Source organism: Solenopsis invicta, chromosome 4 (genome assembly GCF_016802725.1).
Source record: "Solenopsis invicta isolate M01_SB chromosome 4, UNIL_Sinv_3.0, whole genome shotgun sequence".
Lineage (NCBI taxonomy): Eukaryota > Metazoa > Arthropoda > Insecta > Hymenoptera > Formicidae > Solenopsis > Solenopsis invicta.
The window spans coordinates 21,790,221-21,805,287 of record NC_052667.1 but is presented as its reverse complement, the minus strand read 5'-3'; the positions used below and the strand labels follow the sequence as shown (position 1 = coordinate 21,805,287).

The 15,067-nt window shown below is 35.6% G+C and overlaps 1 protein-coding gene across 12 annotated transcripts in view; it reads left to right on the top strand.

Annotated features, from left to right (window-relative positions):
* The first annotated feature begins 208 nt into the window (after positions 1-208).
* Positions 209-15,067, top strand: part of LOC105201484 (protein unc-80 homolog) — a 27,467-nt gene continuing 12,608 nt past the window's right edge. For 2 of the 12 annotated variants that reach the window (XM_039448040.1, XM_026135312.2), the window contains exons 1-33: positions 211-496; positions 597-707; positions 790-838; positions 2,348-2,374; positions 2,938-2,958; positions 3,148-3,293; positions 3,382-3,529; positions 3,610-3,841; positions 4,025-4,098; positions 4,177-4,266; positions 4,337-4,414; positions 4,482-4,627; positions 4,733-4,993; positions 5,267-5,445; positions 5,537-5,700; positions 5,911-6,062; positions 7,008-7,037; positions 8,312-8,441; positions 8,622-8,813; positions 8,883-9,024; positions 9,198-9,578; positions 9,676-10,108; positions 10,593-10,716; positions 10,801-10,993; positions 11,070-11,211; positions 11,321-11,430; positions 11,572-11,762; positions 11,843-12,058; positions 12,143-12,278; positions 12,359-12,628; positions 12,745-12,999; positions 13,385-13,871; positions 14,123-14,762. In XM_039448040.1, coding sequence (XP_039303974.1) covers positions 622-707; positions 790-838; positions 2,348-2,374; positions 2,938-2,958; positions 3,148-3,293; positions 3,382-3,529; positions 3,610-3,841; positions 4,025-4,098; positions 4,177-4,266; positions 4,337-4,414; positions 4,482-4,627; positions 4,733-4,993; positions 5,267-5,445; positions 5,537-5,700; positions 5,911-6,062; positions 7,008-7,037; positions 8,312-8,441; positions 8,622-8,813; positions 8,883-9,024; positions 9,198-9,578; positions 9,676-10,108; positions 10,593-10,716; positions 10,801-10,993; positions 11,070-11,211; positions 11,321-11,430; positions 11,572-11,762; positions 11,843-12,058; positions 12,143-12,278; positions 12,359-12,628; positions 12,745-12,999; positions 13,385-13,871; positions 14,123-14,762 — 5,925 coding nt within the window. In that variant the 5' untranslated portion in view covers positions 211-496; positions 597-621. Of the gene's footprint in view, positions 497-596; positions 708-789; positions 839-2,347; positions 2,375-2,937; positions 2,959-3,147; positions 3,294-3,381; positions 3,530-3,609; positions 3,842-4,024; positions 4,099-4,176; positions 4,267-4,336; positions 4,415-4,481; positions 4,628-4,732; positions 4,994-5,266; positions 5,446-5,536; positions 5,701-5,910; positions 6,063-7,007; positions 7,038-8,311; positions 8,442-8,621; positions 8,814-8,882; positions 9,025-9,197; positions 9,579-9,675; positions 10,109-10,592; positions 10,717-10,800; positions 10,994-11,069; positions 11,212-11,320; positions 11,431-11,571; positions 11,763-11,842; positions 12,059-12,142; positions 12,279-12,358; positions 12,629-12,744; positions 13,000-13,384; positions 13,872-14,122; positions 14,763-15,067 lie in introns of all 12 variants that reach the window. The other 10 variants (XM_026135306.2, XM_026135309.2, XM_039448039.1 and 7 more) reach the window with 9 other exon arrangements.

The following is a 15,067-nucleotide window of genomic DNA, read 5'->3' as shown; positions in this document are numbered from 1 at the left end:
GTAGACCGCGTAGTCCCTTCAGTTACACGCTATCCCGGCGCCGGGGTGCATACCCGCGTCGCGCAGGGTATCCACAGGGAATGACGGAAGTGTGTTACTAGGCCGAGTGGCACGTGATACTCTGTCTCTCTCTCTCTTTCTCTCTCTCTCTCTCTCTCTCTCTCTCTCTTCTCGGTGCGGCGCTATTCTTCGACGACGTCATGCCCGGCGTCGGCGTTTTCCGGCGGCTGCGTCCAACACGCGACGATGATATTGCGCGATAATCGCGCCTTTTCGTAGAATAAATTTTACTCGAGAGATAGAAGAGCGTATGAATCTTGTGTGGGAAGACGAGATCGTTTTCATTTTGGTTCTCGATTCTTGTGAGCATACGGCTTTGACGTTCCCCAATCGAGGATTGATCCACTCCGGCTGATGAGTGTTGTTGACTGTACCGAGGGTGTGTTCAAGACATATGCGTATTAGCGGCTGGAGTCGGAAGGGTCTGTTCTGCGAGGTGAGACACGTGGTAGTGATGACAGTACCAACGATTAAACTAATTATAATTGTATTTGATTAATTGAGCTACTCAATCTCGTTATTCGCGATCTCAAAAGAGTTTTAGTAACATTTGGAGCAAACATGGATAAACGGCGATCCATGGACGGAGGAACGCAGGAATATCCTTTGCCTGCTCCGGTTCAGATGTTCCTTTGGAGTAAAATAAGGTCAGTTGATTACATAGAATTTTTTATTATTTTTACATACCCATTTTAAAATAAGCATCTGATTTATTTTATTATTTTTCAGGCCATTTATTCGAGCTAAACTAGGAAAACTTCATGAAGCGTCTTGCACGGTAACAATCGACTCAATATTCTACTTTTAAACTTTAAGAAAAATTAATGAAAATCACTCTATTATTAAAGACGCTTAAATCAATTATCTAATTTTAAAACGTATAAAAATGTATTCTCAGTATTGCGAGCAAGATTCGTGAAGACGGTCGATCAAATGAAATATTCGATTCTTCCCGATATTAATATTTTAATGGATATTTTTGTAAATATAAAATCATAATTGTAAATATTTCACTCTACTATATGGAAGAACTTCTTTCCGGTTTTTGCTTTCCGTAATCGTCTCTGTCGAAATAGTTGTGCTTTTTGTACAAAGCCTGCTTCATGTGTTCACCAACGTGAAGCTATTCTACTTTGTGGCTTCAATCTATCTTGGGTGACAATGACTCATAAAGTTTACTTAATTGTTTCCCTTGCTTGCATTTTTTGCAAGTATCTTCATTCTCTCTTTCTCTCTCTCTCTCTCTCTCTCTCTCTCTCCTACGCTTAATATAATTATCTTTAATTGTTTCAAGTGCAAAAACTTTTGGGGATTTCGAGCAACGCAAACGAATCTATAAAGATCGTTATGTAATTTGACGTTATAGTGCTTATCACTTTTTTAAGAATGTCGTGAGAATACTTATATTAATTTCAGGATTGAGTAAAAATTAATATACTTTTTACTAAATTAAATTAAGGTTAATGACTTATAAAGTTAATTTAGTTACGTTAAAAGTTACCTAAACAGAAAATTTAGTTAAGTTGAGATTAAATTAACTTAAATTAAATTAAAAATTAATTGTAAAAAGTATGTACTAAAAATTATACATATATATGGCTGATTAGTTAAATTTAATACTTTATTTATAAATTAAGTTAACATAAAATAACCAAGAAATATTTATGTAAAAATGTATTTTTATTTTTATATAATTTCTTTCTTTTACATATATAAATTTTTAACTTAGAAAGTTGATAAATTAAAATTTATATGTTTTAAAAATAACTAGATGAAATAAAAATTAAAAATTAAATTGTTTAAAATTAATTAAATTAATTTAAAAATTATTTTTTTTTTAACTTTATTATTTAACTTTTAACTTTTTAACCGGTTACTACCCAATCCTGATTAATTCACAATTTTATATATTTTGCTTTAACATCATGTACATGCTATTTACAGACACCAAGTCATGGAGGATTTAAAATAATTATAATTTCATGTGCATTTAAAGTAATAATTTATTTCTTTATTTGTTTTACAATAAATCAAACACAATGCTTTTTTGTATGTATTTAATGGATATACTTTACATTCTTTTCTTATCTATTCTATATATCTTTAATTTATCTTAAGAGCATATTAGTCCCTATCTATAAAAATTTTATACACAATTAAATAGAAATTTAATACAATGCGTATAATTGATTGCTTTCACCTGTCAATTCTACGTTACGCAATACCTGCTTTACTTGCACTAACAAAATGTCCATTCCACGCGGCCGCCTCCACGTGTAACCTGCAGTTCTGTCAAAACGCGCCAGGCCATCATGTAAGTTGGCTCGCTCGTTTAATATCTGCATATGAAATTGCACACAAGACTGCTTTCCTGCCCGATGTATATATTGTATTCTATCATTTTATCACTATTGCGTTTCTCGCATGCTCAGTTTTCTCTTAAGATGATGAGGCAAAATAATTGTAGATACTGCATTAATTCTTCAGCACACAACATTAAATAAAATTACAATTATGTGTTTAACTTTAAAAAAGTATATCTGTTACTATTTTGATTTTAATACGGATTAATGTAATTAATTTTTAGACAAATTTATAATACTATTTGTATTGTCATATATATTAGATGTATGCAGATGTTGTTCAAATCGATTTCATATCAGTATCTACATCATTATTAATCAATCTGCATTAAACGGTTACATATAATTTATTATTTATTAAATGTAATAACGTATCACTTAGCTTTGCTTGTAGGACGTTACAAATAATTATTATTGTAGCTCATTTACTCTGTTAATTTTATTTCATTTATTTCTCGATATTTTATTAATTTTTTATTAATATTGTTTATTTATTCCCAAAATGCTCGCACAGGAAATGAAGGAAGCATGCACGGTTAGTATATGTACTCTCTAAAAAAATATAAAAAAGTATAATAATCAGTTATTAATAATATTATATTATTAATTATATTTTGTTTAAATAAAATTGACATATATTGAGCACATAAAATTTTGATAAAAATCGACGATTATAAAGAATAATAAAGCTTTTATTAAATCGTTTCTTTCTCTTTTTTTATAGTGCCTTGAAAGGGTTTTAGTGCAAAATCTCCACAATGATGTGGTACCCTCGCTAAGTAAGATATTGAGAACCGTGCCACGTTGGCGTTTGATTCAAGCCGCTCTTCCTTACGTCCTTCATGCTACGGCCAGCCTCTTGCACAATAGGTGAGCCATACTTAAGTATAGTGTGTAATCTTCAGGCTAGTGCCTTGAATTTTCACACGACATAATCATCACTATTAATATCTTTCAGGAAGGATTTTCAGACTCTCGGCACAATGGAAACGACTCTTCTTTACATTCTTCACTGGATACTTTTGGATTCAGCTGAAGAATGCGCGGAGAACGAGTCCGATCCGTCGAATCCTTTTTTCTACTTGTTTCCGATACCTACCATGACTGTAAGTTATTGAGATCCTGCTTCTTCATGTGGTTTAATAGAACATAGATTACGGTAATGATGGATCTTTCTTGATTTCAGCTCTTCATCTATCTATTTGCACCTCTATGCAATCACTTAAAGGACATTGACTTCAAGTCGAGTTTGCGATTAGAGAACGGCCTAAAAGTATGGTCCGCCATGTACGAATGCCGTCATCCGGATGCATCTTGCTTCACAGCGCATTGTCGTGGCAAACCGCGCGTTTATTGGAACCAAGCTTTTAAATCCGCCAAGCATCACATGTTGATGGATGGCGTTTTCGTTGGAGGAAGTAAGACCACTTAGATTAATTAAATAAAAATCTATATAATCATGTAATATATATATAAATTGCTTTATAAGATACTTATTAATATTTAATTCGGTATTAGCTGTCATATTTAATCTTTCTTAATTTATCTTTAAAATATCTTTTTTATCTTGTTACCTTATTCTTTGATTAATCATTGTTTAGATGTCGAAAGTCCTCCCAGCCAATCGACTTCGGAACAAAGTGCTCCACCGTCTTCGAGAGTAATTGACGAAGATGTAAGTTTGCGCTTCAAATAAGATTATCAAAGTATTTTAAATTGCAAACGGAAAGTAACTTTGTAAAAATAATAACAGCAACAGAGTACTTGGCTGTCCTCACCAAAAGACACGGTTTTCCCGGAAACGATCCCTGAGGAGAGCTCTGGCGCAGAGGACGAGCACGTGGTAAATTTATGACTGTGATAAGCGTTAATCGCAAATTATTCATTAAATAACACGTTTTTCATTGCTTTAGGTAATATTCAGGTTACCATCTTTGACTGAATCGGAGAGAATGCTTGACGGAGTAAAAGAGGTTTCCACCATATTCGCGGTGAGTTGTACGAAGTAATATTTTGAGACTGAGAGCAGAGCGAATAACATTTTTATGGCTATCGCAGGGCGAGGCGAGCATCTTTCACGTCGCGATGGGCAGGACAACCACCTCCTCGAGATCTACAATAGAACAGTTCACGATAGAACAAGTCACGGCAATTTCCGGATTGGACACTTGCAAACAGTATCACGGAAGATCTACGAAATCCGGGTCAGTTAAATTTTACAATTGCAACTTTTATTCAATCATTTCGAGCGAAATATAAGATTATTAAGAAGAATAAGCTTTCGTGTATAAATGTGCCTTCTTCATTAGAGGTATGGATAAGGAGAAAGAAGAGAAAACTTCTAAGGCGGAGAAGGAAGTGCAGGAAACTTCCAAAACGCGTGGAAGTTTCTCGCTGCAACGTCAAGCGGCTGCAGATACACCTGCAGCCGAGCACATCACTGGTTCTACAGTCGTTGATTCGGACGTTCGTGCGGCAACCTTTCTGGACGTAGCCACTTTGAGATGTTTGTTCGTGCCTCAATGGCAGGAGGAAGGCGTGCACTGGGCTCTCCAATTTTTCTACTACCGGTCAGTTATTCCATAAAAATTAGAATTAATGTTACATTGTTAACAAATAATGTTTTCATATACAGAATTTAATGTTTGATATAAATATTAAAATAAAATGATTTTGACAAGTGCAAGGATACAGATAAAGATTATATAAAATAATTCTTCTGCGTTTATATCTTCTTATACTTTGCTATATTAAAATAATTCCAATATCTCAAAATAAACATCTGAAAAAATAACACACACATTGCAATTATTTAAGTATATAATTCTTAAAATATATTATAGGCTACGAAGAATCAACGAAGAAACCTCAGTGCAACAGATGCCACGTCGCCGGAGCAACTCCTTGCCTATTCCGAAAATTGAAGTTTCGATTTATCAAAGCCCCGAGAGCAAGAAAAAGGACGTTTCTATAAAGGATTTCATAGAGGTGCCTGACACGCGCGATCCCTCTTCGACAACGGGTTCGTGATCACTTTTGCCATCTCAAAACGGATCCTTTCTCTTTCTCTGTGTAGACTTGGTCACATTTTTAGAATTATTACACATGCGAAGCCCAAGAAGGCGAATCGAAGCATACCAGACGCGCCAGCGAGAAAACGAAAAAGCGCATGAAGATGGCCGATCTCAGAGCCTTTGTGGAAACAAAGCTTCTATCAAAATCTGACAAGGCACTTGAGAAGATTGGCCAGGAAGAACCTAAAATGTTATTTGAGCAGGTAAATGACCGAGTATTTTAATTACACGATAATAATAGGAAAATGTAATAATTTAATTTATATTTGTGTTATAAATCATATTCCATTTTGATAAATTTATTATGTAATTCTTGTAACATCATTAGATTGCCTCTTTAAATTCTTACCTAGAAACTAAGAGATTTATTGATAATGTACGGTACTCTCTAATATTTATCTGTAACGTTCTAGGAACGTCATACGAGTCTTGATACTGGAGAAGATCATCTGACCGCAAGACCGACTTCGGTACCAAGCAGTTCAAAAATTTTTGAGGCAAAAGACATTGATTACATGAAGCATCCTTCAAATCTAATCAAAGGAAAGAGTATGCCGAGTTTAAGGTAGGCGCTGTTAGCTTTGCTCGAAGAAAGCAATTTCGACATTATATGATTTTCTTCTCTCTAACTTTCTTTTCGTTTGCACTTAAATATATGCGTGTTTTGTCGTTATTCTAACTCATGGAATTTTTTAACTTGCTTAATAACAGTTTTGCATAATTATACGCGCTTTTAATTGTCAGTAAAAGAGACGCCTAGTGCGTATTTACGTGCAAACATATTTCCGTAAACTATATATATATAAGTATATATATATATATATATATATATATATATATATATATATATAGTTTAAAAAATTACAATTACATTTATATCTTAACAGTGTGACAACAATAATAGACAAGAGAAACGTAGTTGTGTTTAGGCTGTATGCAATAAGAGATGAACGTTTAGAGCAAAAATTCTTTATGAGTACAGAATCAATGTTGGAATCAATGTTGAATCAAAAATTCTTCTTGCTATTGTAACCAAATATCATAACAAACAAATTTTGAATTTCAATTACTTTGATTGTAATTATATTATATTTATTGAGAATATAAAATCATATACAAAATTCTAATAAAAAAGTTTGATCCAACACTGACGATCGATGTTATCGGCCATATAAATCGGGTGGATAATACGTATATCTAGATTCATTTGTAATTTCCCCCGGTTTATACTACAAATTTTTTAGGATAAAAAACAGTCTAATATATATATATATTTTTTGTTAAAAATAGTGACGATGTGTCTTAATTGAAACAATTTATGCTATGTATTGGAAGCTAGATGTAATTGGCCTGATATATGGTCTAAGAATGTAGTTCACATGTTTTCCGACTATTAATCCAGCGCTTAAATATCGATAAACCTATCGTAATACTTATGCGTAATGGTCTTTCTCTGTGTGTGTCTCTTTTCTCTCTCTCGTTCGCCCTTTCACCCCGAACTCGTGCTCAGCTGCTTGATTAACGAGCTGACCGCGGGAGGGTAAGTCATCAACGTCATTCGGAGGAAGTTACGTACTGCAGCTCGGTTCACACGCTTCTTTTTACGAGCTTCCTGCTTTTGGTAGGGCGCACTTTTACCCTTTAATAACACACCGAAATTCAGTCGCATCGGCACATCGGCAAGAACCCACGAAGGCACATGAGGCACATCATCAAACCTGCTCCGTATATTATTGGCAAATCTTACCTATAATCATTTTTTGACGCTCCTTTCTGTTATGTAATAACTTTGATTCTTTAATAACAATTTTAATAATAATTGCTTTATTTTGTACACAAAACCGTTTCCTTTTTTATTCTTTCTTTTTCCATCTTTTTAATTCATTCATGCAAAATAATAATTTTCTAAGCTCCAAAATCAGTGACTTTTTCTTCATGACACCTCTATTTTAATTACGTTATTTCTTTTATAATTTTTAAATATATGTAATGTACTACGTTACATTAAAATTATAATCGTGCACTAATTAAAATCCATTATCAGAGTTAGTAAGTTCTTCCTTATGTTGCTTTCATAATCTATTGCTTTATATTCCAGCATAATCCTAATAAATATTCTGATATATATAAATCAGAAGATTACATTGTAGAAACATCCTCATGTTTTACATATTTATGCATGTTGTATAAAATAAAATACATAAAAAATCGAATAACGTTGCCCTTTAATTCTTTAAATTACTACTTAAAATTGTTAAAAAAATTGAAATATTGTTCGTTTCTCAACAAAAACAAATAAAAATTTCTCTCTCATTTCTTTTATTTTATTCAAATAAATTGATGTAACAATTGAATATGTGAGTAATTTTATCTTTTTAAATTTTTCTCACATATATTTACAAAAGATAAAACAAATATGTCTATTAATCTTAATCTCCAGCTCCTATAGAAATTTAATTAACTTTAATATTTATACAAATACAGTGTTTTTAATATTTAATTTATTGTTCTAACTAAAACTTTCTTTCTTCTCCATCTATCTAAAGTTATTTTAATGTTTTTTTTAATTTATTCTAATTATATATTAATTTTTAAAATATAAGACTCATGATTGTCATGGTATGGGCAACGTTGATACGAAAAGTTTATTAAAAATCATCGTGCATGTGTCAACGGAATAACAGGCGCACGATTGTAGATCGACATCATAAAGACAAGACTGTAGTGCTTGATTAGGGCTCACGTTGGCAACTGGCATGAGGATATTCAAGACAACACCGTCGAATTGGATTTCTAATCTACGCTGTTTTGTAGGTACATCGGCGATACTCGCATCGAGAGGAAGCAGAGTCAGTTTTATAGTCAGTCTTACGCCGCGCCGAACCCTATTATCACTGTCACGGAACACACGCCAACCCCATCCCCTGATTATATGAAGCGTCAGGTAAAGAAACCTGCGATTTTCAGCAAAGTACGATCGCACGATAAAGTCAGAATCGTATCTTTAAACTAATTTTTATCATTTGTGTGTAGGATGCAATTTAATTAACAGCAACGTTATTTGCTAATTATTCTTGGAATTATTATTATAACTGTCATTCAATTATTTTTAATTTTTTTTCAGGGATCCATCGACAGTCAATTAGATGTCATCAGCGTTCAAGGTCCTCGTTTGTGTTCCGAGAGGAAACCCAGTCTTACGAGGTCTCAGACGGATTCGAACATTACTTACATGAGCGACGAAATGCCGGAAGCTCCAGGTTCTGCGTGTTATATCACCAAAGAAGGTGATATTGATCTGCAAGTCGTCTTGAAGGTAAATAACGAAATATGATCGCATTTTGTGAAAAAAATTGATAAAATGCACATTTTATCATTTTTGTAGGCGATACACTTCGTCGCTTTGCGAGATAATACCACCTGCACGCCGCGAGTCTGCGAGATTATGCTGAACTTGATGGAACTCTTAATGGACATGGGAGTGATGAAGCATTGCCTCCGAGAGGAAGCCATCGGCAGTAATGCAGGTAATGAAATCAGATTATTTACATAATTATATTATTTAGAATGCAATAATCTTTCAAACTACAGTTTTGTATTTTTAAATAATTTCTGTTTTTTTCATTTTTTAATAACAAGGATGAAATAAAAAAAAAAACTCATCACGTTCACTTCAAAGTCAATTTTACTTCTCGTACAGGATCCGGTACGGGGATCGACAATAAGTCCGAAACAGGAAAGAAGCAGGATTCGCCAACAGAATTACATCAAGAACCTAGATACGATTCGAACGGCAAGGACAAACCGACCGCTCACAATCTTCTTATGAATTGCGTGATCAGAGTGCTAAGGCACCTAGGCTGTCCACATGGTTGCCTAGACGGAGTGCGCGGGCCTCAAGCTGATATCTGTCGATCCCAAGGCCAAACTATCTTGACAAAACTGCATCGTGCGAGTTCCCGTCAATTCTCACGATTCTTACGAGCGATGATGCGGGAGCAACCGCTGACAGAAATCTTGGACTTCTTTCACGCGTACGTTGGATACTGCGTCGATCCAAGTTCATTGTTATCGCCGCTAAGTAAGTAAATTAAATGCAAAGCGAAAATATTATACATGATTTGAAAATAATTCCATTCTTATATAGAAAAGATATATTCCTTTTATCTTCTACTTAGACCAAAAAAGAATGTCGGGAAAATCACCGGACGTGGTCACCCAAAGTGGATACGCGACAAACTTTGGTGCTGGCATGATCAGTTCTGGAACCGGCGGGAGCGGGGTCGGTACTTCCGGCGCAAGCGGCGGGAACATGACGACGAACGGCGTCGCGACGTCGTACAACACCGGCGGTTACGGAGCGCGTGGTATCGAGGGGCAAATCTTTGCCTGCGTCTTCAAAGTCTTGGTCACGCGGCTCATCGATTCCACAAAGCATCTAAAGGCGCAAGAGAACATCAGTCTCTATTGCGACGTGCGACAATTGATGACCTACGTCAAGGAAGCGCACGGTGGCATTTTTCGGCGGGTCGCTCTAAGCGGAATTCTGGAATCCGCGGATCGACCGAATAAACGATGTAACAGCAACATGCAGACAACACGTGTCATAAGGTTTATGAATAAAAATATATTTTAATAATAATTGAAAGGTTTCCTACAAGAACTAAATACGTTTAAAAAATGTAAATTTCGTAAAACGAAAGGTACTTTTTATCTTCAATATTCATTGTATAAATATGATAATTTTTTCCAGACATATAATAAATAAAAAAAACAAAGATGTAGGTTTTGATTAATATTTTAAAGATCAATTTAAAAAAAATAAAAAATCTGTTTAGTTTTTGCTGAAATTTTATATTTGCTATAACCTATTTATATTTCTTATTCCCTGTTTGATTTTTTTTAGAACAAAGTTGTCACAATGTGGCACCATAAATTAGATTGAAAAAAAATAGACTTGTTTGCTTGTGGAAAGTTCTTCAATTAAATAATTCTGTTAGAAAATCTAATTTTGCTTACAGCTTGCTGCAAAGCGAATAAACACTTTTTAAGAACACTCTTGCAATTTTTTTTTAAATATCTAATAATTTCACAGACATATTCATCAATCGGATTTAGAGGAACACCCGGATATCGGAGGAGACACGTGTTACACCGTTGACGACAGAGGCACGCGCAAATTTCTCTTTAAGAAAAGGAGCACATCGTCTACTTGCGCTGTAAATATTACAATGATAACAATTGCACAATACTTACACTGTTGTCCGTCATTCTGTATAGTATTAAAAGGGTTAACTGGGTAGGCGGGCTCCAACTTGCAGAGTCTTCTCGAGACGGAATTGAGCGAGGAGAACATGAAGATCAGTCAAAGCCCGTTGGGTAATTTGCGCAAGAAGCATCACGTGTTGACACCCAGACAGAGCGAACGTAATTTAGGCGTTGGCGAGCCTTCCCTGGGACCGCGGAAGTCGACGCGATTTCAAATTGGCGGTATCGGTGAGCGGCAAGAATTGCGCGTATCATTTGCGACGTACTGTGAGCCATTATACTGAATCGTTTCGATCGGTTTTAGTTAATTGGTTCCGGAAGGAGTACAGTCGGACCGATTCCACAGATAGCCATGAAAGTAGTGAATCGCCCACAGACGGCAGCTTTGTTAGACAACCCAGCTTCCATTACGGCCATCATCGCAACGCGTCGCGAAGCGGACGTGGGTAAGTTGACTATTTAAAGCGTTAACTCGTCTACGCGAATTATTCTATTATTTCGAGGAATAAAAAATAATAGATTGTATATTGAGATACGCGTAATTTTTTCCTACAGGGTTGGTGTAACTTTGCAAAAAGCGAAACGTCGAATGGAGGATCAGTTGAATAAAATCGGTTTCGGAAAGAGCAAGAAAAAAGAAAGCATGGAAGAGACGCCCGGCAACTGTAAGAGCAGATTTATATTATTTATATTTATATTTTACATAAATTAATCTTTTATGTGTCATGTTGAAATTATTTCTTTGCCACATCGCGAACACCATGAATGTTTATTCATGGTCGAGGCATGCATCTGTTTTCGTTTAGATTTCAGTCGAAAGAATTCCATGGAGCTCGGCGAGGCTTGCAGAGAATCCGAGTTCGTTGTACTGAAAGAGAGAAGATTGGTACCTCGCTTCGCTGTGTTCGAAGGAATGTTACGATTCTCCTTTCTTCTGGAGACCTGTCAACCAGGCTCTGTTCCCGATCCCCATCTGATGGCGTCGCTTCTGGACCTTGTAATAATTACCTTGTATTTTCACTTTATATTTTTGTGAGGCGCAATAGAAACTGCAAGTATTTAATTACGTAATTACAGCCGTACGCGCCAGTAGTATCTCGCGCTTGCTTGATATTGGAATGCGCGAATTTGGTGCACCAATGCAACAAGGGCCACTGGCCCGCGTGGATGAAGCACAATTTTCCCATATTTCGACCGTCTGTGCCGATGAACAATCGAAACGCCTCCACCGCGCTCAGACGCGTTCACGTACTACAACGCACCGCGGGAAAAATGTTTTACCAGTGGGCAGAGGTACTTCTAATTTAGCAATGAACATTTCTTCTTCCTTAAAAAAATTTGTCAAAGAAATAAAATACGAGATTGTAATGAAAACAGGCTATAGGAGCACGTTTGGAAGAGTTCTTGGCAGAGGATAAGCAAAATATGGAGCAGGTGACCAGCATAGTGTCCGACGAGAGCAAACAAAGAGATTTGGTTCTGGAAGACGAGGAGGAAGATTTTCTAGATGATGGTAATATTTCTGCGCTTGAGATATTAGAAAATCAATTTAGTAGTTGGATAGGATGTAATGTAAGATTTAATAACTTTCAGCGAGCATAAATAATTACGGATCTCAATGTCCATTTGCCTTACGTCTCGTCGCTTGCGTTCTGTTGCTGGAAGTGACAGCTTTCCTGAGAGAAACTTACCAAACTTTGCCGAAGTCGAGTAAATTGTTGACGAAAGAACGTCCTCCGCCTTGGGAAAGAATGTACAGTCGTGAAGCGAATCGACGGTGGAGCGTGGCTTTATCGTCCATGGGCCATTCGCAAGCTTCCGCGCAGAGTCTTCAGTCTATAGCCGGTGATCGTGAAGTTGTCGGTTAGTCTAGAACAATATGTAATTGTAATGAGCGCATTATTATAAATAAAAATTATCTTGTCTTGAAGACGGGTCACAAAGTATTTGACAGGCAAAAATATAAATTTATTCCATAGCGGAGCGCAAAATCAGTTTTGTCCTCTACGAACCCGATAATGAGTCTGAGGGAAGCAGCAAATCGAATGTTACGATTCAAGGTGAGGAACTCCAAAATGTCGAGAAGGAAAAAGCGAAGAGGGTGCAGACACCTCAAACTAGACCATTCCTTCTTCGTCGCAGTACTGCCGGAGCTGCGACTGGCTCGTTTAAAAAGAGAAGCCTTAAACTTCGTCGCAATACTAAGGAGGGCAAAGAAACGGAGTGCGAGGCGTGTAAGTAAAATCATGAAACAAAAAAATTGAGGAGAGTACACTGAGAAAAAGAAACGGTTAATCTGACTAAACTCCTCAACCTAATCAAATTTGTTTAAGCATTTATGTTTTTAAGTTAAATATATATAAATGTTTGAACTAAAGAAATTTTATTTAACTTAAATACATATAAATACTTGAACTGAAGAAACTCAATCAAATTGAAAAATTTAGTCAAATCAATGATCAATTTAATCAAGTTATCACAAGTTTTCTTAGAGTATAGACGATAGATAGTAAGTTTCTTCTCAACAACAACATAATTAATTATTATCTTTTTAATTAACTTTTTAAATTATAGATTAATATTGTAGAATTAATTTCGTAATAATGTTACGTTCCATAGATACAGTAAAGCGTGCCGATTCGATTCAGTCCAAGAGGAAAGTGAGCTCGCTTTCCGACAGAAGTGACACGTCTGAACCTGGTGCCGGCGGTGAAGTCAGTGGCGATGAATCGCCGGGCATTCTCAGCGACGATCAACCACCGGAGAGTCCGAGTGACAGCAACGAAACCGATGAGACCAACAAGAATTTCCCGTGGATGAAGGTGCTTGTGCAGGTCGCCAATTCCTTCAATTTTTATTGCTCTCATCAGAACTTCTGCCATCCTTTTTGCCATCGACGGCAAATGCGCGCTAGCAGCAGATTAATAAAATCCGTTAGAAAGATCTACGGAGAGAAATTTGGTATACTAAACGGTACAGGTCTATTGGATATTGACACTGATAAGAAAGAGGACAAGAAAGACAAACGCAGCCGCAAAGTGTCTGATCAAACAAGCACGCAGGTGTCGCCTATTCGAAGAAAAGACAGCGTGGGACGCAAGTACAAGTAATACAGATTTTTTAAAAATATATTATTATATTTATTATTTGTTAATTGAATAAGCAATGTATTTCAAATTTATTAAATATTAAATAAATATGAAAAATAAATATAAATATTTATATGAATTAAAATATTATTAAATATATTCTTGTGGATAAATATATATGTAATTATTAAAAAATTTGCAATTAAAAATTTATAAATAACTATTGTTTAAATTACGTTTGACACAAATTTAATGAATATTTTTACAGAATAGAGAAAAATCTAGATGGTTCTCAATCTGGTCGATTAACTCAAAGGGATTCCTCGAAAGATCTCGCAGAGCAGGACTCAGAAAGAGGCAAGGAGTCCCTGAGAAGGACTACAACAAAATACGACGTTGAAGAGGAAAGAGATAAAGAGCCACCGCCAATCTTGAAATACATAAAGACTCAAGTGAAGGATGCTTTCCATGCACCTTTGGCGACTTTAATCAAAGGGGCGGTCGTCATGACGGAAGATCTGTTTGTGGAAGTGCTACCTGTCGCGTGGGAGCTCTTATTAGAATCCAATCAAGAAGTCGCCGCATCAGCAGCGGCGCTTTTTATAATATCGGCCGTGCGAGCACCGAATCAGGCCAGCGATATAATGCATAAAGGTCTTCAGCACAATAATACTAGTGTGCGCATCAATGCTATTTTGCGATTTCAAGTTTTATGGAAATTACGGTATCAAGTGTGGCCGCGGATGGAAGAGGCGGCTCACTTAACTTTCAAAGTACCTCCACCAGGAATAGAATTTACCTTGCCTTCGCCGAAAATTGGAATAGAATCCTTACCGGTAGTTGATCCGCCCTGGATGCCTCAGGTCAAAACCAAAATGGAAGAAGTCACTATCAATCAGGAACATCATGTGAGTGAATAAAAATATTTAGCCAACGTGAGAACGTACAAAAAAAACCGTATCAATCAGTATTAAATTAATACATTCGATTTAACAATCATTGTTTTATATTCTTGCTTGTGTATGAAACAATGATAATCTTGTTACATATAATTTAATCGCATTTAAATAATCTTAAATTTCAGTATAATAATTTTTATATTTTTATTATAAGTTATTTAAAAAGCACAATCTAATTGTTTCGACAATAATAGTATTCAAAATGTTTAATTCTTGAAAATTTTTTATTTTTATTTAATATTCTTCTCTTAATA